Here is a 23,646-nt window from a genome sequence, read left to right on the forward strand (position 1 = left end):
GCTAGTTATATTCTTTCATCAACAAGCCTCAGTGGGATCTATCTTCAGCAAATCAGGCCTTTCAGGGGTCTGAATGATTGCATAAGTGCAGGGCCATCCACAATCAAACAACCTTACATTCAAGAACACTTTCCATCCCACACTTGATTGTACGTTGTAATTTAAACCTCACTTTAACTATACGTTTTTCACACTGTACAGCCATTTTTAGCAGGAACGCAAGGCAGACAGATTTGTAATGTTAGGGAGAAAAACCCATCACAAAGTTTAAACATGTAGATGTCACCTGCAGGACCAGCGAAACGCACAACATCCATTTTTTCTTATGATGCTTTTATCCATCCAAACTAAAATAAATAATAGGAAATGTCTGTCTGGACCGTTTTTCAGGACATATACCGTGATGCATTTACAAAACCTAAACTTTGTGATTGCAAATCTCTGCCTTGAATGATGGAAGTCATTATTCTGTTGTGAAGTCCGCAGATAAACCATGGTGCTTTTCTCATTTCATGCTAGTCCTAGAAATCCCGAAGGAACCCAAGTTTATGGGGTAACGTTTCATGGGTCATAAATAATGTTGAGGAATGCTCAAAACGTGTGCAACAACAACATTGCTCTTCTTTTTTCGCCACTAAAAGTTTGTTTTCTATAGAAATGAAGTCCACCTCAGATGCGGTCTGTGCAAGTGCAGAATCCACTACTCTTGTGCATATGGCAGTTTTTTTGGTCCATTTTTATTTATTTTTCTATTTTGTACACATCCACAGGAGAAAAGCAAAAAAAGAAGTCTTCTGAATTATATAACATAGTCATCATTCAAAAAGATCTCTTCCGTAATTTTTTTTTTTTCCTTTTATAAAAAGTCTCAAAGTGTCGCTGCGCAGCTGTTGGTTGGCAGGAAGGGACGTGAAAGAGAGAGTTTTGTCCGTCTACGAAGAAGGTAAGAGAGTTTCCTCCACTGCCCCCATTTGAGCAATGGCCGATTCCACTTGGTCGCCTCTCACCTTTGAAATCCAGATTTCTCCGGATGGACGTTCCACTTTAGATCTTGGCTGTAGCTCGGCGGGATCAAAGCAGAAAGATAATCCTTGCTCAGAATTAAAAAAAAAAAAAAAAAAAAATCCATCTCTTTGGATTGACGTCCTATCGCTATGATATCCTCCAAAGGTTCTCGAGGAGATGCATTCAGGACACGTCCCGCACACAGTGCAGTAAATCAAATCAGGTGCAATGGTAGCTTTTGTCAGTTCGTGACAATATGCGCAAGACGTACTTTAAGTAACATTGACTAAAACACTAAATGGATCTCGGAGATGAAGGAACGCAATAATAGCAGTAACTACTGTAAATCGAGTCATTGATTTTTTGAGTATTACGCAAATACCTACTGAAGCACGTTGTCTTTGAGTGACATAAGCTGTCGTACCACCTCTTCAGATCTGTAGACCTCTGACTTTACGTCGCTTTCAAAAGTGAATCGCATCTCGCCGACCAAAACTCAAGAGCTGGTCTAATCGATCGATTATGGCCCTCTATCGGTCCCTCCCGGGGGGGGGCCTCCCTCTGGTGGGATGAGCGAATGGCTTGAGTGCTATCCGGCTCCTTCCCATAATCCCTCTCTTTCTCTCCCTCTACCTTCTCTCAGTCTCTTCCTCCACCTCGCCATTTTGCCACCTCCTCCTCCTCCTCCTCCTCCTCCTCCTCAGATGTGCCTCTTCATGTGCAGTGCCAAGTGATCGGATCGAGAGAAACACCTAAAGGGAAAGAAAAAAAAAAACCTATTAGCAAACCTGTGTGACTGGAAATCTGATCTTCTTGGATCTTCTATCAATATTCCATTTGGCCCGAAACACAATGTGGGTTTGATTGTATTGGCACTGTCTCAATGTTATCTGCTGGCGCATATAAAACAAATGGGTGGGAAAACCAAGAACTTTTTTGTCCCTTAGTGTAGCTTTTAAAGAAATTTTAACTTTTTAAATAGTCTTTTATTACTTTTTAGACATTTTTGCAGTTGAAATATATTCAAAATGTGGTTGCCCCAATAATAAATGTTTTAAAATAACAGTAACAATTTAGTGTAGGACCCAATTCACACTATTAATTAGTTGCTTATTAGCATGCATATTACTAAGATATTAGCTTTTTATTAGTACTTATAAAGCACATTAATGCCTGCATGATCATATTCTACATCCCTTAATCATACACAAAAAAACTTACTAGCTATTAATACACAGTATTTAGGAGTTTATTTAGGCAAAAGTCGTTAATAGTGAGAATTTGACCCTAATCCCTCCCAATATTCTTGTGAATAATATGTAATTTATTTATAACACTGTATGAATAAGTGTGCCTAATGTCCAATTTTATGTTTAAATAATAATAATAACTAGATATGTAAATTTTTCGAAGAAAATGTGAGTGGTGCTTGCTATGGCAAAATCACTGATAAAAATTATTCTGTGGTGAAGCAAATACTACAGAAAAAACAAATGCAATTTCTACCTGAATAACTTAGTTCAGGCAAGAATAAAAAAAGGGCATGGGGCATGAATAGTTATGGTTGCTTTTGTTGTTAGGTTTATTAACTTGTTGTTTTGTGACATCTGGAGGTAATTTTCAACTCAAAATGACACATTCAAACTCAAAAATGATCTGATGAATGTTACCGTTATTGCGTATTTCACAACATTACTTCTATTATGTAGATATGCCTACACAATGTCTACGGTTTTATTTACTTAGATCTTCTAAGTAAAGCATACACTTTAAAAGAATGGTTTACTTTGGTGTTATATTGAGTAAAATGTACTTAAAAGAGAGTATTGCTAAGTAGAAAGAAGTAGAAATTACTCAACAAATTTTAACTGGCCAAGTTAAAGTTACATAGTAAAAAGTGATCAGTTGACAACTTAAAAAAAAGTGAGGAAACCCATTGCCTTAAAATTATTAAGTAAATAAACTTCATGCGTATTGGAAAAAAAAGGGAAAAAACAATTTCAATTTGACAATTTCACATAGCTTAATTTTTTCAATTAATTACGCATTAAGTTTATTTACTTAATAATAAGGCAACAGGTTTCCTCACTTTTTCAAGTCCAGTCAACTGATCACTTTTTTACAGTATACTTTTACTTATTTTCTTTGTTAATTTTACTAAACTTGTTAAAGTACATTTTCTTATTGTTTTTTTTTTCAGTCTAGGCAGTTCCAGGGTGTTCTGGGTTGTGTCTAGACATTGTTAGAATGATTTTAGTGTTGTTTGACAATTTCCATGTCCAAAAGTAAATCTAGATAGATTGAACTAGTTCAGGGGTTTTCAAACTTTATGATGCCAAGGACCCCCAAATATGATTAACCTTTTATGAGGGACCCCCTTCCTAAAATCCATCTATATATTTTTATGTATGAAAAAAACATTTAAACTGTTAGATGCGTAGTAAGTGTGACATTATAAATACAACATATTGTTTCCAAACTTAAATCGGCTAGGCTTAATGTTGGATGTATAAACCCGAAGAAGAACATTTTCAATTAAAATGATTTGTATAAGCAACTTTCCCAATAAATGTATATAAGCAGATAAAGGGGACTATAGTGACTAAAACTCACTAGAACGATACAAAGCAAACATATTCTACAATTCTGGAAAGTATGTATACAGCAAGAAAGGAGAGAAACATTTAGAAAAGAAACCGTTAGAATGTTCGGGAGACTTTATCCGTTTTTTGCTTTGACTTTTTATTCTCTGAAATTTTCTGTGGACCCTTTAAAACCTTCTGGAGGACCCCTGGGGGTCCCTGGACCCCAGTTTGAAAGCCCCTGAACTAGTTGATTGTTGGAGCATCTTGACCCATCCCTAAGACATATGCTTTCATGCTAAGTCTCACCTGTCCTGGAACGGGCAAGGGGAGGAACACGAATTGGGAAATCAATGGGTGTGTTTTTGGCAGGGTCGGACAGATGGCAGATCAAGCCACTGCCAGGAGGCACCAAACCAGCTGGTGTACCTCCACCCTCTTACACACCCCCACCCTACTTTCCTGACAGGGGGTCCGGACACGGTCAGGACGGATTAAGAAGGGGCCTGAGGGCCACGGCTACAGGTCTAGCGTCTCGCTCTACTGTATTTACTGTTCAGACAAGACAGGGAGCTCCTCCGCATGCTGCTCTCCACTGTTCCTGTCAATTCCATCTTTATAATGGTAATCCGGGGCTCCCTTGACAACGGCAGAATGGATTCCCCAAGGTGTACAAGCAGCCAGGATGACAAGAGAGGGCGGAGCTGAGCTCAAAGTGAGATACGCAAGTCTAACAAGCATGAAGAACCTATTTATACATCAAAGCGAAGACGAGTTAAGATTCACTTCAGAGGTGGAAGCTCTTGGTCAATACCAGGAGGCAAATGTCTCGCAGGCACTGCGCCCAAATTGAAAATGTTCTGAAAGAAAGCACAGATCTATGTGCTTAGCTTTGTACCCAAATGGAAATGCATATTTGATGTTTTACGAACTAAAACTCCTTCCATGTAAAGTATGTTGGAACATTTATAGTGTACCAGCATGCATTTGCATGAATTACAGCTTTTTTTGTGAAGTATCCCGAATCTTTCAGTTTAGTAATGTCTTAACCAGTACTGTTATTGCTAGAACTAAGCTAGCACGGCCCAAAAATCACAACTGGTTAAGCTGTCTGAGACGGCTTTAATTCAGAAGTCTTTTTTCTTTCTCCTGTGGCATTGGGAAGTCTGATTTATTCTAGTGAATCGGTTTGTTTGAATGGTTCATATAAACAAAGACCAAGCACAGCATTTTTTGTAGCAAAATATTGAAGTATTGCTGTTCATGACTACATTTAAGACTTAGGATTTTTTTTTACAGTTTTATTTTACACACACGTTGGGTTTTCATGTTTTATGGGGACTTTCCATAGACATAATGGTTTTTATACTGGATAAACGGTATATTTTATCCCCCTACACTACCCCTAAACCTACCCATCACAGGAAACATTCAGCATTTTTACATTTTCAAAAATGTAAAAAAAATGTCTGATTTATAAGATGTTTTCCTCATGTTTTCCTCAAAAAAATGTCCCCACAAGGACAAGGATTTCGGATATTGCCATCTTTGAGGGGACATTTTGTCCCCATAACGTAGGGTTTACCAGGCCCCACACACACACATAAAAATACTGATCTTACAATAATCAATTAATAATTTGTATTAATAATAATCTTTTAATTACCTCTAATTTGGGGGTGGATGAATTGGATGGGATGGGATGGGATGGGATGGATGGAGGGATGGATGGGTGGATGGACTGAACTATGGAAGGATTGAACTATGGAAGGATGGATTGAACTATGGATGGATGGATTGAACTATGGATGAATGGATTGAACTATGGATGGATGGATTGATAGACAGATGAACAGATAGATGGACAGACGAACAGACAAACAGATAGATAGAATGATGGATAGATGGTTAAACCCAAATGACATCCTGTGTACAAGATGAATCTGTGACTCTTTGTTTGAACCAGTTTGCTTACTTGAACATTCAAACCGGTGATGAATTGGACTTCCCAATGCTACATAATAAAGAAAGAATAAAAGAAAGAAAACGTTTTAGGAGAGTGTGTTTAGCTTGTAGCTTGGCAGTTACAATGCAAGTTTTAAAGTAGCTTCCCCAAGACTAATGTGAGTACATGTAATTGGGGGAAAATGGGGCAGACGCCTCTATTTGTCACTCACCATGTTCAATTTGAAAGCTTATTTCTGAGATCCGGTGGATATAGAGAAACCATTGTCTGAATAGCAGATGTTTTTTATCATAAAGCTGCATCTACCAGCACAGGTGACAGGTGGAGCATCTTGGATAGATATTTGAAAATGAAAATATTTCAGGCTATTCATCACAATTTTATACCCAGGACACCTGTGTTAGATTTTGCCATTAAAAAAAATATACCAGGTTACAAAAAATGCTGACCAAGAATTCCCAAAATCCCAACAAGGTGCAAGAACTTAATGAGGCTTAGAAAGAATTAAATGAGATTCATTTGTTTTTATTAATTGTATTTTATAATTGATGTATTTATTGTCATGTGTGTATTTCAAAATAAATTTGCATTAATATACAGTATAATAGTACAGTATAGTATAATAATGATAAATATACAAGAATGTAAAAGGTTAAAAATAGAAATAAATAAAATGAAGTGTATTACCGCTTGACATGTCAACCAACAGTGTGACATGTTATCTGGTGTTTTGAGTCTCACCTGTCGCAGTGATTGCACTTGAACGGCTTGGCGCCGGTGTGTTTGCGGTAGTGCCTCGTCAACTCGTCGCTTCTCGCGAACCGCCATTCGCAGCCTTCCCATGAGCACTTGTACGGCTTCTCCCCTGGTACGGACACACAAACAGACAGACGCACACACACCTGATTAAAAAAACACTTTCTTCCTCAAGGGGCCTTGAATTCAACGACTCGGTCCAGCCAGCCGTCTAATTCATTTGTTTTAAGTTGATTAGCCTATCGGAAGAGTGTTGACACAATTGGAGTTTATGAAATACATGATCGTCATTAGGGCGCACAGCTGTCGGGCCAAATGAACTCGCAGTCTAAGAGTTTCCAATGGGATCTTTGCTGCGTTTAACAGATGTGGGAGACTGTGTTCCCATTTTTGATGTTGTATGTTTTTCGCTTGTGGATGGCAGCCGCCTTGCAGGAGCGCTGCGGTTCGTATGGGGTCTTGAAGCTTGTTCATTAGCGCTGCTGAACGTAATGTATGAAATGGGGGGCAGGCAGAGTTTATTTGGATCTCTGGGAGAGGTGATAATTGGAGTAGTAATGATGGGTAATGGGGAGGAACCTCATATTTACTGTCAACCAGCTGGCCCTGTCTCCACTGTTTGCCATATCCACAAATCTTCTGAAACAAGACTGAATTCATATCAATAGCTTGACGAATTTTTTTTTTTTTTTTTTTACAGCATATTTATTTATTTTAAAATCCAGTCAGTCAATTGATTTTTTTTTTGGGCAAGCAACTGCCATTATGAATGCTAATGAATAACTTTACCTGCTAATTTGAGAGAATTGGTTAAACTTATGGTATTGACTGTCCAATTTTCACATGGATAAACATATTTTTTGATGGATAAAGTTCTACTCTGAAATAGATCCCACTACCCACAAGTAAAATGGGCTGTGAATGCCATTTCGACTTGTTTTTAAGCAAGAAAAAACTTCCATGACAGCCACACTTTCATTCTGAGCTGTAAAAACAACAACAAGTTATATTTAGATCAGAATTTGAGCGCTAAACTGCATTCCCTTCTACACACATTCACAAGCTAGCCACATTAAGCAGGACAGGTTTAGACCTGTGCTCGCTACGACCGCAGCACCAGCCAATTAGAAGTCAGGGAGGCATGGATGCTCGAGTTTGTCGCTTAGCAACCGGTCAGGAGCGTAACGTAGGAGGCAGCAGTGGAGCCGGCTCGATCTGGCATCGTCTGTCCCTCTGTGCCACCAGCCAATTACGGCTCATACTGGCAGGGGAGGAAGCAGTTGCCTGGCAACCGGAATGTTACATGATACATGCATGTACAAGAGGATATAGGTGCGTGTGCGTGAGCGTGTGCATGCATGCTCGTGGGAATGGGAGTGCACGGACGAGGCTAGCGGTGTAAGCTGAAACCAACGCAGAGACCCGAGAATCGTTCCCAATTATAGAGTCCCGTTCAGAGACACACCAGTTGCCTGGCAACTCCCTACCCCCATCGCACAACCTTTCCTCTCTCACACACACTTTTTCTCTCCCCGAGCACCCTTACAGGTGCCGGAGTCTTGCTTAATTACATTTGCGAAGTTAAACTGGAGACAGAAATACTCATTATGATCTGTGGAGCTCACTGTGGCACCAAGCACAGACATTTTCTGTCCTTCAACGCTCTTCCAACTTTTTTCCGACTTTGTTATAGTTATAATGGAACGCAGAGACAAAGTGGAAACAAGTGCAGTCACGTTCCTCTCTTCACCCCTCCGTGTCTCCCTGCCCGGTCTTATCTTGTTCCCAAAAGCCATTCATAAAATGCTCCAGAGGGCAATGTCATTTCCATTCACGCCGCCTTCGTTTCTGCACAAATCTCAATCACAGAATTTGTCCAAGTAATAATGCCTCCGAAATAGGATTTCGCTAATTGCAAATGAGTTGACAAATTGTTTTGGCATCTGATTTTAACACAGCTCATATACTTCTTTGTATTTTTTGGACAAATGCAACGCAGAAAGAGCTCAGAAAGATTACAGCTAATGAATAATGCAATTTTAGTTAACAGAGGGATTCAAATTTGCATTCTTCTGGTATAGTAATCAACAGGACAGTTTATACATAGATTTTTCTGGAGAAAAAAAAATCAGATTTGGCTTCTTTTTTTTTTCTTTTTTTTCGGACAAATGCAATACAGAAATTGCTTGGAAAGAATACGATAAATCAGTATCTTTATATCTTGTTTTTTAATAAAAGCATCTACACACCAATATATTATATTATCCATCAGCAGATTTTATTAAATGTCCCCCTCTGCCATAGCTCTCAAATATTATTTGTGTTCCAGCATATTTATAGCATGTTGCTTTTGGTTATGAGACACACAAGAGCGAGTGACGTTTTTTTGATTATTCACACGAAACCTGCTGTGACACGTCAAGCTTAACTATGAACAAATTGGATTTAAAGGGATAGTTGACCCAAAAATGAAAATTCTGTCATTAATTACTCACCCTCATGTCGTTCCAAACCTGTAAATCGTTGTTCAGTCTTTCATCTGTCTTCGGAACAAAAATTATAATTTTAACCGCTCAATTCATATGGAATCGTTTTACAATCTCTTTATGAACTTTTTGCAGTGTCAGTGTGGCAGTTGCATAGCTGTCTATGGAGTACAGAAAGCTCTCAGATGTCATCAAAAATATCTTCATTTGTGTTCTGAAGATGAACGAAAGTCTTACGGGATTGAAACGATATCAGGGTGAGTAATTAAAGGGATAGTTCACCCAAAAATGACAATTCTGTCATCATTTAGTAACCCTCAATTTGTTCAAAACCTGTATGAATTTCTGTCTTCTGCTGAACACAAAAGAAGATATTTTGAAGATGGGTAACCAAACGGTTGATGGACCCCATTGACTTCCATAATATGGGGGGTAAAAATACTACGGAAGTCGATGGGGTCCATCAATAGCCTAGAAATCTAGACCCACCCTAGCAGCAGCAAATATATTTTTTGAGTTTTGCCGACCGGATACGGCAAAAGTTTAATCTATCAACTAGCTCCGCTTCACCTTCTTCGTTGCTCTGGTTGGTTGTAGCGCTATCCTATTGCGTGCAGAGGGAATTTGAAAGACCCTTGATGTGGGTCTGGCTTGTCAGGGTAGTCCATCAACTGTTTGGTTACAGAATATTTTCTTTTGTGTTGAGCAGAAGCAAGAAATTCATACAGGTTTGGAACAACTTGATGGTGAGTAAATTACCAAATTGTCATTTTTGTGTGAACTATCCCTTTAAGAGCTACAGTGAAGGACAATGGAATAGTTGCTTAAAGGTAGGGTAGGTAAGAATGATCTAAAACACTTTTTTTAAACTTTCTTTATATGTCAATACATAATTAAAATGTAAGTACTCTGAAAAAGAGAGTATAAAAATGTAGTGACTCTAGACTTTTTAATCTGCAATAAACACCGCTCATTATTTTCGTCCGGGACAAAACAAGTGATTGGCTTTGGCGACTGTCACTCTCTCTCGCTACCATGGCTACCACTGCTTTTGCTACAGGATCTGCCCACTTAGCATAAAGTTAAAATGTTATACACTTAGCGAGCCATTAGTAGAGATGATAAATACTCAATATGCTTAGCTCAAGTTGATCGCTGTCGTGTTGAATTTCGCAAAATGTAACTTTAGATAACAAAATGCATGTGTAAAAGCTAGTACACCGCATCCAGGAACTTCATTTTTTAGAACTAAGTTAGCTTTAGCTACTACCCTCTGTCTAAACTCTTTTACCATGTTCACCGGGAACTTTACCTGCACGTTTATTTCGGCCCTTGGTTTGTTTTTATATTCTCTACCTATGTTTACTGATGTTTTTATCTTGTATCTGTGTGTGTCGTAGACACGGTGTTGTGTGTGTATTTTAAACTTTACCAGTATTGTTATTCTAGCTTGATAGTGAGTACTAAAAGACATCTTATTTGTTTATATGCATAATGATAAAGTTAGATTTTTTATTACATGTGATTCTGACATGATGTCACTACATGCACTTCTTCTCCGCTCGCCTCAGGTAAATAATGCGTCTTTCAGCTGAGCTGATCGCGGTCGGCGTAGCGCGTTCATGTGTTTTGAGGGCGTGGCTTTGGAAAGAGCCCAGAAGGGAGAAGGTGGAGTGAATGGAAATAATGAGCTGTCTTTAAAATAGTCGTGAGAGGTCTACAGACACTCAATTTGTATACTTTCTTTTTCAGAGTACTTACATTTTAATTATGTATTGATATATAAAGAAAGTTTAAAAAAAGTTTTTTAACCAAATCTTACCTACCCTACGTTTAGAGCTACTGTATGAATTCAGAAACTTGGAAAGTACACATGAAATACTTTTGTCCTTTTTGGTCCTTGACAAGGCATCCTGGTATTCTTGCACATTCTTTACTGTCAATCCTCATGTCTTAATGTGCACATCTAAAATACTTTCTAATACATCAGAAGGGAGCCATTAACATGTGGCATGCTCTGGTCTCAAGACTTAGGGATTTGCCCTGGTGTGTTAACAGGCGTGCAGCAGACGTAGGGAAATATACAGGCGAGTACGTCTCATTCCACCCGGTCCATCCATCATGAGGCAGTTATTCACTCCGCGGACAGCTTTGGGACAGCAGTCTGAGTGCTTTTGGATTGAGATCGAAGAGACAGAGAATTATGGGCCGTTTCCTGCACCATTCGAATCTGCTGAGGAAGTACTGTCGCAACCTTGAGAAAATGTTTGCAGCCGAGGGGGCCGGACAGGCACGCTGCCATGGCGACGACGAAGCTCCATTAATTACATCAGCCTGTCGCTTATTGTGTAAAATAAGATTGATTGTGCAAAATATGAAAATTAATAATAAATGTGGTGGAACTGACTGAATAATTTGAAATATATAGCATGCCACAGCTGTAAAAGCAGTTGAGTGTTTACTTTCGACAGCAAATAATCTTAACACTTAATTAAATTAACCACTATATGAAACAAATGATACCCACTATATGAAAAAAATGATACCATGACACTGCCATGATGCCAGCGTGTTGCTATGTGGTTGCTATGATATGAAGTCCTTATCACAACTATAATTATGAATACAAAATAATTCAACATAATATAAATTATAATTATTATTATTATGTTAAGGAGGCTTTGTAGTTGAAAATACCAAAGGAATATAATATTGGTAGAATGAATGATTCAATGACTCATAAATAGTCACTTGAATTGTCCCTGAATGAATCAATTCAAACAATGATGATTCAATGATACAGTAGCTGCGTCCCAGTTCCTACTTATACTATGCCCTAAAAGTATGTACTCTTTTGTGAAGAAAAAGTACATACTTTTGAGTATGTAGCAGAAGAGTAGGCAAGCTTTGGGACATACAACTTCGTCATTTAATGGACAGCTCTGTCGCTTAGTTATGTGCATCCTGTCACCGTTTAAACTGCCCTGTCAATGATCTTGTCACAGTTAAAATCATCCACATTCAATTTCATTTCGGAGAGAAATGTAGTAGCTTGTTGATCTGCCAGTCATGGGTCTTTCATGCAGAGACCCTCTTCGTGTGTTTGCAATTTGCATAATGCATTTAAGAGTTAAATGACCAAACATTTAATTACAAAAGTTTGCAATTGCAAATGAAACATAATGTGGTTAACATTGAATAAATATATTTTCGTCAGGTTCGATGCTGATTATTAAATCACTCAAACCCCTATATTTAAACCTCTCTATTTATGGTGAGTTCAAGTCCTCCTGGGATGTTCATATTTCTGAGGTGAGAAGTCGTGTTTGCGACATCATGTGCGTTCAAGTCTCTTTGGTCGGAGCAAGATGGCGGTGTACCTTCTTTTAATGAATTTCACGAAAATACAGTAAGGTTTGTTAACTCTGCTTATAGAAAATGAAAAACAAAGAATGCGCATCAGCTGAGTTTTAATCTTTTACGTTTTTAATTAATCTATGAAGCCACTGTAAGCTGTATCGTTATATATTAGGCTAATTGTTATATTACAATGCTAGCTTACTTTGTTGTAAATGACAAAGCCTGTGTCACTGCTAAATAACCGTTATATTCATATACAGACGTTGCATCCATTGATTCCGCCATGTTTCTCACTGACACGCCCCAACTCGTACAGATTGGGGCTTAAAGAAAATCCCAAACTTCCCACTGGTATTCACGACTTCGTGGTGGCGTTCATGTGCTTTCAACTCGTAAACACGATCTTTACGACATGACTTGAACACACCACTAGCCATTGGACTCATACGCCATGTTTGTAGTTTTTTAAGTATTCATATTTGTAGTTCTAATCAAATCCTCATCCAATGTGCAATGGGTTGTGGGCACGGATTTGCACTTTGGATTCTAACTGGAACATTTCATCATACTACGATTTGGAACACACTAATTCTAATTTCGGATACTATTTAGGACAGATAGTATGCGATTGGGATGCAGCAAGTGTTTCTGAACAAATCGGTTGAATGAATGATTCAATGATTCATATATACCAGCGGTCAGCAACCTTATGGCAAGCGGGAGGGATAATCACAGAAGAGCGCATCTCGGGTCGGGTGAATGGATTGTCGGATCTCACACTTTAATAGTATTTATAGCACCTAGTCTTGTGTAGCTAGACATTCAGACTGATGGCAGAAGGTCTGGACTCTAGCTTTCATTGGTCAAGGACCGCCCAAGAGGACGTTTGACCGACATGTAACGCAACCAATCCCAGTTCGTTTTGTTCTGCGTCATGTTTAGAGGCGTGAAAATGTAAAGTCGATGTCCCTGCAATAACAGACCGCCGTGCATCTATAAATTATTCATTCAAGAACGTTCAAGTTTACTGCAACAATGGAGCTGCGAACTTCCAGCGTTTAGTCGATCCTGGTAAACGCTCATTGTCACAGTTGTAAACACAATTGCGTTCTTCTTCCACAAGGGAGTTCGGCGTCATGGCTTTTGTTTCCAGGCGGACCGTTAAATTACGCAACACACACGTCTCGCAGACATCCTGTAGAATTCAACCAATCAGATGACGACTTCAAAGCTCCTGAAGTGTTTCCAGAACAGTCTGCCATATGCATCAGATGTTAAGCCAACTGTCCGTGGGCGTGACATCTGAGGCTGAGACTATATAGCACCTAACTTAATAAAACAGGCTGTGTGACTATGAGGAATGATACAAAATGTACATCCATATGCAAGTTTGAGTGGCTTTATTTAGATAAAATGCATACACCTTTTAAGCTCGTCACGTGACAGTGATTATTCCTCCGCATGCCAATGTTGGCACACGTGCCATAGCATACCGACCCTTGATATATACAGTAACTTGTATCATTCCTGAATGAATCAGTGTTTTTGAATGAATCAGTTGAGTGAATGCCTTGTCACCACCTACTGCAAAAAGAGTCACTGGAAAATGGCAAATAAATTGAATATACATGCTTACCTGTATGTGTCCTCTGATGTGCCTTCAGATGTGAACTCTTGGTGTAGACTTTCCGACATCCGTTGAACTGGCAGCGATGGACCCTCTTCTTGTTCTCTGCCATCTCACCAGTGCCTATGGTGAAGGTGCCACCCTGTTCCCCGTCGCTCTGTCCGCCGCTGCTGCCATGCTGGGGAGAAAGCGGCACCGGGTGAGCCGCCACGAGCTTGGCAGAGCTCAAGCCCACCTTTCGGGCCACTAGCTTGAGCGTGAGAGTCCCGTCAGGCGAGGCACTAAGTGTGTGGGTGGGTTTGACTAAGTGACGGCCCAGTTCTGGGGATGAGGGAGGTGTTAGGGAGGTGACGGCATTCAGTTGGGCTGCGTTGACCCCTAAGGTGATGTCTGGAGAGGTCACAGTAGAGGAAGCGGAGGAGACGGTTTCTTTGCGTGGGGTGAGGTGAGGAGGAGGACTAAGGGGGTTGTTTAGACTGGGAAGGAGGGGGTCTAACAGGTCTTCATCGCCGTCTTCCTTCATGAAGGAGGGGGTGAGAAGGCCGTCCAATTCTTCGTCGAAAAGGTCAGACAGCCGTTTGGGTTCCGTCTGCAAATAGCGTTCCAACTCCAAGCATGTCTGTGGAAAAAGATTTAGCCGTTTTATTGACCTGGACACTTCAAGTGATTTTCCTTTCTTGTACACACAATGAAAAAACACCTACACATCAAATCAGCATAAGAGTGGACACTGCTTAGATATTAACTTAGATTTTATAGTTTGTACTATTCCTAATAAAATAAATTATAAAATGTGGACACTGTGATCTTATTCATAAAAAAACAAGCAAACTATATGTGTGAAGCTTTTTGTTGTAAATCATGTGTAAGCCATTCTCAGAGAATTTATTCTGTATCTTGACCAATCTGCAACTTCCCCCAGTTTCTCTTGAAGCCAATATGGAAGTGACTTAAACTGCAGTTCATCGACTGACCGCTAAGGCTCCAGAAGGGAGCCCCATGTTAAAACGCCCAACCTTACAGTAGAAAAAAACATGTTTACAGCCTGGTACAAATTGTGGTTTTGGTCAAAACTGTGAGGGGGGTGATTTTTACAATAACTAATAATTTGTTACATTTATATAGCGCTTTTCTAGGCACTCAAAGTGCTTTACATAGAAAGGGGGAATCTCCTCAACCACCACCAATGTGCAGCACCACCTGGATGATGCGACGGCAGCCATTTTGCGCCAGAACGCCCACCACACACCAGCTGATTGGTGGAGAGGAGACAGAGTGATGAAGCCAATCATGTGTATATATATTATATATAAGGATGATTAGGAGACCATGATGGATAGGGGCCAATGGGCAAATTTGGCCAGGATGCCGGGGTTACACCCCTACTCTTTATCGAAGATGATCTCTTTATGATCCGAAGAACGGTGCTCGTTACAGTATAGTGTCCCCATCACTATACTGGCGCATTAGGACCCACACAGACCACAGGATGAGCGCCCCCTGCTGGCCTCACTAACACCTCTATCAGCAGCAACCTAGTTTTCCCAGTTGGTCTCCCATCCAGGTACTGACCAGGCTCAGCCCTGCTTAGCTTCAATAGGAAACCAGTCTTGGGCTACAGGGTGATATGGCTGCTGGTTCGTTTACATTATATAAAGCCTTAAAGTGCTGCATAACTAAGGGCGTGGCTACTTTGAGTGACAGGTGGATAGCCATTTATCTGCTGTCTGTTAGTCATCGCGTCACCTCAGCTCCACCCACGTCCCGCCTATTTGCCATTTTTTGTTATCCAAGATGCACTACTTTACGCTTCAAAACTGCTCTTCAGAATCCTATGGGTGACGTCACAGACACTACATTCATATTTTTTTACAGTCTATGATCTTGACACAAAATAGCAACAATTTTGATGTAAACCCATTCTTACATAATTTCTTTGTAAATTGACACATAAATTGCAGAATTTATTCATAAAAACTTCAGTCTTTGTAAACCCATTCTTGACAAGCGTTTTTTTTTGTTGTAAACTGAGACTTTATTTTCTTTAAAACTTTATGTACATTTGTACATCATTATGATAATTGTATGTAAAAACCATACATTTTTTTTTTGTTTTGTAAATTGACAATTTATTTGCAAAACCTTAATGTAAGTGTAAATCGTTTGTAGCATCAATCTTATATTAATCCTTTTTAAAACGGCATAAATTGTCGGCAAAAATGCAAACAATTTTCAGTAAAAGCATTTTTTCACTAATAAAACCATTGTTTTCTAATCTAAAAAAAAGAACTTTTTACATGAATAATTTGTAAAAACGTTAGATTACATAAGAATGCATGCAAATTAGGCTTCTTTATCATAGTCATAACATTTATTTCACATGCTTTAGGACACTAGTAATATGGCTCAATACTGAAAGCGTTATATCTTACTGAGACACATCAACAATGCAATTGCTACTTGACAAAGAAGTCCAATTCTTCTTTCTTCTTCGCTTTGTTGTACCTATTAATCAACTTAAGCAAGTAAATGAAAGATAAAATCATCCAGGTTAATCTACCTCATTAGCGCTGCATGTAAAGTAATGTGTTTTTTTTTCTTTCAGACTCAGACTAGACCCTTTCTGGACCGTTAACTGGGCACTGAGACTGCTACTGCATATCATTTGCTTCAGCAGGTCTTCAGGAATAGATGGTTACACTGTGATTGATTACACAGGCTAGACTGGAGCTCTCTGGAGCTGAAGAAACAGACCTGGCCTGAATTGCTTGTTAGAGCGCTTTATGTGGAGCAAAATGGCTCTTCAAACAGAAGGGGAGAGAGAGAGCGAGAGAAAAAGCCATCAGACTTGGATTCGTTCATTTTGGATGGGTTTTATACTTCAGACTAAAGAATTGTGCGCAGAAAAGCAACGTCAACACAATATGATTCAAAGGCAACTTTTAAACCACTACTACTCTCTTAAGATGCTTCAAGGGGCCACATGATGGACAATTTTTTTTCCCTTTTGTTTTGAAATTAAACACCACAAATATGATATGACAATTTACATATCGAGTAAAGCCCACCTCAGACTGTGCATCATCAACTAGCATACAGTCATTTATATTTATATATATATATATATATATATATATATATATATATATATATATATATATATATATATATATATATATATATATATATATATATATATATATATATATATATATATATATATATATATATATATATATATATATATATATATATATATATATATATATATTATATATATATAGCAACACTTTGTTCACAACTGACAATGTTGAAATTGGCCCATTTCAGACAACGCTATAGTAAATGACGAAGAAACCTTGGGCATGGGTATTATATTTAGCAATGTATATGTTTTAAAGGTATCTTAGCAAAAACAGTTGGATGCTGGAAAATGGTCATACAATACTTAAAGGGTTAGTTCACCCAAAAAAAGAAAATTAGCCCATGATTTACTCACCCTCAAGTCATCCTAGGTGTATATGACATTCTTCTTTCAGACGAATAAAATCAGCAAGCATTATAGTGGCAGTGAATGGTTGTGTCGTTTTTGAAGCCCACAAAAGTGCATCTATCCATCATATAACTGCTCAACATGGGATCTGGCGGAAGCTAGATATTTTACTTTATAAAGTTTTAAATATGGATATTTTTCTTACACAAACGCATCACTTCGCTTCAGAAGGCCTTTATTAACCCCCCGGAGCCGTGTGGAGCAGTTATATGATGGATAGATGCACTTTTATGGACTTAAAAAACGAAGCAACAATTGACTGCCATTATAAAGCTTGGAACATTTTTAATATAACTCTGATTTTATTCTTCTGAAAGAAGAAAGTCATATACACCTAGGATGACTTGAGGGTGAGCTACTTTTCATTTTTGGGTGAACTAAAAAAAAATAATACAAAGAATACAAAAAATTTAAATCCAACCCAAAAAAAAAAAAAAAAAAAAAAACGGCGTGTCTTTTCAAATAGCGTGCCTTGTTGGCAAGTGCTATTCGCACTAGCTCCGCCCAACAATGCCTGGTCGGGACAAACAAGATTTAAAAAAGCGCTTGGATTTCAACGTCTTCAGTGAAGTGTATGGATAATGGATCTTGATTTTGACTCGATTGACTGGGTTCGAATCCGCCTTTTACAGAGTTTGTTCTTATCTCTTTTCTCATCACAAATCACACCAGAAGTGCATTTACTTTCAATAAAAATTAAGAAAATGTTCTAAATGTGGAAATAAAGTGCCTAATGAAATTACAACAACAACAACAACACTAATACTACCACTACTACTACTACTACTACTAATAATAATAATACTTTGTAAATAATTAAATTAATATTTTTTTATTTTAGAAACCAATTTGGAGGCTGGAAAATGGTCATGCAATACTAAGTTACAAATAATAATGATAATTATAATACGTTGTAAATAAATAAATAAATAATAATATTTTGTAAACAAATAAAAATAAATAAACAAAACACATATTTTTATATTGAAAAAAATTAAATGCTACAAAGAATATAGTATTTCTGGGCCAAAAATAATTTTTTTACCCAGTTGTTTGAGTAGGAGCAACAGTGTCAAGCTTTTATTTTCTGAAATGTTTCTCATAACATGACCCAAACCTTTTACAAAATGATAAAGAACAGTAACCTATCATCTCAGACAAACTGGCCTCCAGCTATAAATGTCTCGCTTGAATCTCCGGCTCCAAACATGACGGTGGCTCAGCGCAGCCTCTGTTGCTAGGCGATATTGTTTGCTTGTCATTTTATGAAAGGAGCGTCTGCCGGTTTTTTTTCCTCAGCGTTAAAAGCATTTTAATGTCTGCGCTGAACTCGAAGGTTTCAGAAGTCAGGTAAACAGAGCATAGCTGAACTGACATCACCCGGGACGTCACCCGGCGTATCTAAACATGACAGAAACGGCTATAGTTAGAAAGACACAGATCATCACATAACCGTCTCAGAGCAATATGGAGAAGGAACCATTTCGCTAGACTCTTTCAAAGCAAATATTTGCATTTCTAAAAATCTGTTGTTTTCTCTTTCGCTGCGCCCTGAACTGATGGGTAATTAGTCACTTAAATGAAGCAGTAAAGATGTACTCTCCATTCAGTGAAAGCGCTGATGGGTGCGTGCATCTCTGTGCATGTTTCCAAGCTCAACCAATGACATTTAAAAGCCTCAACTCAGCACGCCGGCAGCGGTGCGCGCCGTACGGGCCCTTTGGACGCACGGCGACACGGGAGGGATTGATTTTCTAACGGGCTATAGGGCTGGCGTGTCATGCCTGCACGCTGTTGAACCGTCACACGTATGACAGGAACACGGGCAGGCTGGCTTCGAGGGGAGTTCGCCTGAGAAAGGCCAGACGTGTGCATGTGTGTGTCGGGGAAAAAGAGAAACATTTTGAAGGTGAGGCGTTTGGGAATCGAGGAGAGCATGCTTTTCCTTATCGCTCTTTCGCTTTTCTCCGTCTCGCCACTCTTCTCCTCGCCCCTCCTCCCGCAGGCCCTGAGGAAGTGACATTCAGGGGATATTGTTACTTAAAATGGCAGCAAATTCAATGCGTCCAGTGCCGCCTGGGTCGCTTTGGGCCGTGTGATTTAGTGGTGCGGCAGACTGGATGCCAATCGGGTCGAAAGCGACGCCGTAAAAGCTACCCGGTGGATTTGCGAATCTCCGACAATTTGGATGTTTAATCAAAACTGATCGCAACTCGACGCCCAGTTTTGTCATAAAATAGGCAATAAAAAGGCAGAGCGTTGCTCAGTTGGATAACAGATGGCTTGAATTTTGTGTTGCAGTCCCCGTGTGGGTCACACATGATCTGTGAGAGACTGTGACATAAAACAAACCTCAAGTCCCAAGTCAAGGTCAGTCGTCGACCTCCTGGCATTTCATTCCAGTCAGAAAGCCAAGCTATTTGATATTCATGAAGCTGATATGTATGAATTAGTATGAACAGATAGAGCGCCAGCCGCAGTTTTCATCTGTAAAAACCAATTCGATGAAACACCATTACATAAACTTTCTAAAAACTGTGTTTTGTCTGAACAGGATGAGACTCATTCGAAGCAGATCTACACATCCTGAGACAAACACAACCTGCTCATTTTAAACAGCCAACAGTTAAAACTACATTACCTGAAGAAGGGTTTTTTGCGCTAATTATATTACTATTATTAATCACAAATGATTCAATAATAATAATAATAAAACATTAATGAAATAATAACAATAATAAATAATATTATCATTAATGAAATAATAATAATAATAATAATAATAATAATAATAATAATAATAATAATAATAATAATAAATATAAATATTAATTTCATGATTAATATTATTAATAATACAATAGTACATTATTCATATAATAATAATAATAATAATAATAATAATAATAATAATAATAATAATAATACATATTATTATTATATAATTAATGCACTATTTTATTAATATTCATAATATATTATTCATATAATAATAATAATAATAATAAAGTATTATTATTATTAGAATAATGTACTAATACTACATCAAATATTATTATTATTATTATTAATATTAGTAGTAGTACATTATTCCTTTAATAATAACAATAATAATAATATTATACATATGAATATTATACATATGAAAATTATTAATAAAATGTTAGTAGTAGTTAGACATGTGCCGGTAAACGGTAATACGATATACCGCAATAATGAACATGCACAATATTGTTATCATGGGCACTTCAAAATACCGTGAATAATTATTTATTACGAATTATTCAGATTTTTAGAATGTATTTTAAGAATACTTTACCCATCAACCGTTTAAAATGAACAACGCGTCAAAGAGGAACGCGCACTGATGTAAACAGACCGAGCACATGGCGGAAGGCGTGAAGACGCACTGAAGTGCACATTCACTTTCAGACAGCAGAGGGCGCTGATGGAACAGCAGAAATACAGCCGTTTCCCCAGTAACCACAATCCGGTGCTCATCATCACATAACCTAATACTTAAAGACTTAGTCATTTTCAAACTTAAATTTTTTTTTTTTGAGTTTTAAATTACATGCCCTAGATATTGTTTGAATATGTTCTGACTGTTGTTCAATCACACACTTTACAATATGGCTCCATTATTTAACATTAGTTCATTCATTAACAAACTGACAATGAAAAATACTTCTAAAGCATGTATTAATCTTAGTTAAATGTACATTTCAGCATTTAATAACACATTATTAAAATAAAAAGTTGTAACTGTATTATTCAATGGACCTGAGCTTACACTAACAGTTGCTTTTTTAAACTACCATTATCAAAGAAGAATAACTTCTGTAAAAATGTAGCTATTCGCTCTTTGTTAATGTTAATGCATTAACTGGCGAGACATTATTGTAAAGTGTTACCTATTGTTCTTTATAATTCTTAAGCACTTTAATCTGTTTTAAATATTTGTTTACTTTATACATTTTTGTGTATTGCTTTATTGTATTTAAATGTTTGGTTCTTTTGTTATAAGAAATTTTTTAAACCTGTTATAGTATGACAACACTTTTTTTGCAACTTTTTTTTAAATATTGTGATAATACCGTATACCGTGATAAAAGCTTCAGCAATTAATCGCAACATGAAAATTGTATACCGGCACATGCCTAGTAGTAGTATATTATTCATTTAATAATAATAATAATAATAATAATAATAATAATAATAATAATAATAATAATAATAATAATAATAATAATAATAATAATAATAATAATTAATTAAAAATAACAATAATATTAACTAGTATTATACATATTAACATTATGGATATTTTTAATATATTATTATTATTAGTACATAATTATAAAATATAATAATAAATACATAAATAGTAGTAATAATAATAATATAGTAATAAAAATGCAATTTTTTGGAATATTGGAAAAAATACAATAATAATAAAACAATTGTGAATATTAGAAAAAAAATATGTTGGAAGCTCAAATATAATATAAAATAATAAAATATATATATATTTTAGAAAAATCTGGAAGCTGGTAAATGGTCATGCAATACTTGAAAAAAAAAAAAACGCCCTAATAATTCAATTCCAACAAACAAACAAACAAACATTTTGTGAATATATAGAAATAATAAAGCAAAACAAAAAACCTTACTAATAATTCAAAACAAACAAACAAATAAATAATAGAAATGAAGTTAGAGGCTGGGAAATGGTGATGCAATGTGTACAATATATCTCCATTAAAAACATTTGTGAAACAGATGAAATATGCGTCAATATCTCTTGACCATGGTTTTTAAAAAAAACAATATTACAAAAAATATCACAGCCTTGAGTAAGGTTTTGCTTTCTCACAACTAAAGATGGTAATTTGTACCAGGGCTGCTTTTCCCAAAAGCACTATGTGCCCAAGTTGATAGTGAAGATCATTGCCGCCATTGTTCTCTACAATCAACTCAAGGATGCTTTTGGGAAATGCAGCCCAGAGCAATGATTGATCATTAACACATTTTGAAAGGTCACAAACTTTTCATTTTTAATATGGTGGCCCATTTGGTTAGAATTGCACCACACATTCTTTGAAAAAAAAAAAAAAAACTTGACCGTTATAAACATGTCTCAGACGCCTGAGTTCTATTTCCACTTGACATGCTGTCTTAAAAATGCAACATTCAAGGCATGAGATGCTTATAAAAATGGCAAGATGTGATGCAATGGTAAAACATGTTGTTCTGATGCCTATGTACATTGACAGGCAATTTAAAAATAGCGCAGACAGAACTCTATCATTCTACCCTCGGCTGATTGATTTTGAGTATTGAAGCAGTCAAAATGAACATCCCTCGTGACAACCACTACTAATGACAAACACACACACACACACAATCATCTAAAACCGTATCCTCCTAACTAGCCATGATGTTTCTTCCTAAGAAATCTGCTCCAAATATCTTTTGATCAGCTGTGATTTGTAAAGCTGTGCAGCGGCAGCTTTCGACGAAAACCTGCTGTGCCTGGTTAGGATGGAGTACACAAATAGTACACGCAATTCAAATAAACAAAACCCATTTGCATCTCAACTCCACCTTATAAAGTGTGCGCGTATCTAACAGTATCTAATGTCACTGGGTGCAGAAACCGAGCGAGCGAAGACCTCCTGCCGGCATCTCGCAGCACCGCGTCGTGGAAGGAGCGACTGTCAAACGTCGAGAGGTTGGAACTGATAAAGTGAGTCATCTGTGACGTGCCCCGCAGCGAGCGCAGCTGAGAATATGAGAGCGAGAAACACAAGGCCCTTCACTGTCAGTCACATAGATGCCTTTTTTTGGAAGCCTGTCCATCGGAGGCGATTTGTGACCTGTTCCTCGCCGCGGGTTTGGCGGCGATCTATCATCTGTAAAGTGACGAACCTGGCTCGCGATCGGGTGTTATGGCAGCAATGTTGACACGTCTGTCTCTCATAGTCGAACCCGCTGTGCAATTATCTTTTCTGCATCTGTGCACCTGTGACAACATGTCACTTCCTCTTGCATCTCGGCACACCCTCTAGCCACCGAAAGCATCACAACGCCACCGTACATCTGGCATAAACGGAGCAATGGGTGAGCGCAATATAAGACCGGCTATCGCTTGCACTATATTAAGTTTAATATAGGATAATCTGATTTGAGAAGGACTCGGAGATACCCTCATGCAATCTTCCCCTCGCACCATGACGCTCGGCGGGGATACCGTCATGCGGCGCGCCAATTAACGTCCAAGCACTGCCTCCCTCAAGCAGCCAAAGCTA

The 23,646-nt window shown here is 37.8% G+C and overlaps 1 protein-coding gene across 1 annotated transcript in view; it reads right to left on the reverse strand.

Annotated features, from left to right (window-relative positions):
- Positions 1 to 1,705: 1,705 nt before the first annotated feature.
- The window catches only part of klf7a (Kruppel like factor 7a), a gene marked incomplete at its 3' end in the record, with an annotated part of 49,579 nt that continues 27,638 nt past the window's right edge, over positions 1,706 to 23,646 (reverse strand). The window contains exons 2-4 of the mRNA XM_079811284.1: positions 13,792 to 14,401; positions 6,295 to 6,418; positions 1,706 to 1,757 (exon numbers count right to left, since the gene is read on the reverse strand). Of these exons, the coding sequence (XP_079667410.1) occupies positions 1,706 to 1,757; positions 6,295 to 6,418; positions 13,792 to 14,401 (786 nt within the window). The remainder of the gene's footprint in view (positions 1,758 to 6,294; positions 6,419 to 13,791; positions 14,402 to 23,646) is intronic.

Source organism: Gobio gobio, assembly GCF_949357685.1.
Source record: "Gobio gobio genome assembly, chromosome: 3".
Classification (NCBI taxonomy): Eukaryota; Metazoa; Chordata; class Actinopteri; order Cypriniformes; family Gobionidae; genus Gobio; species Gobio gobio.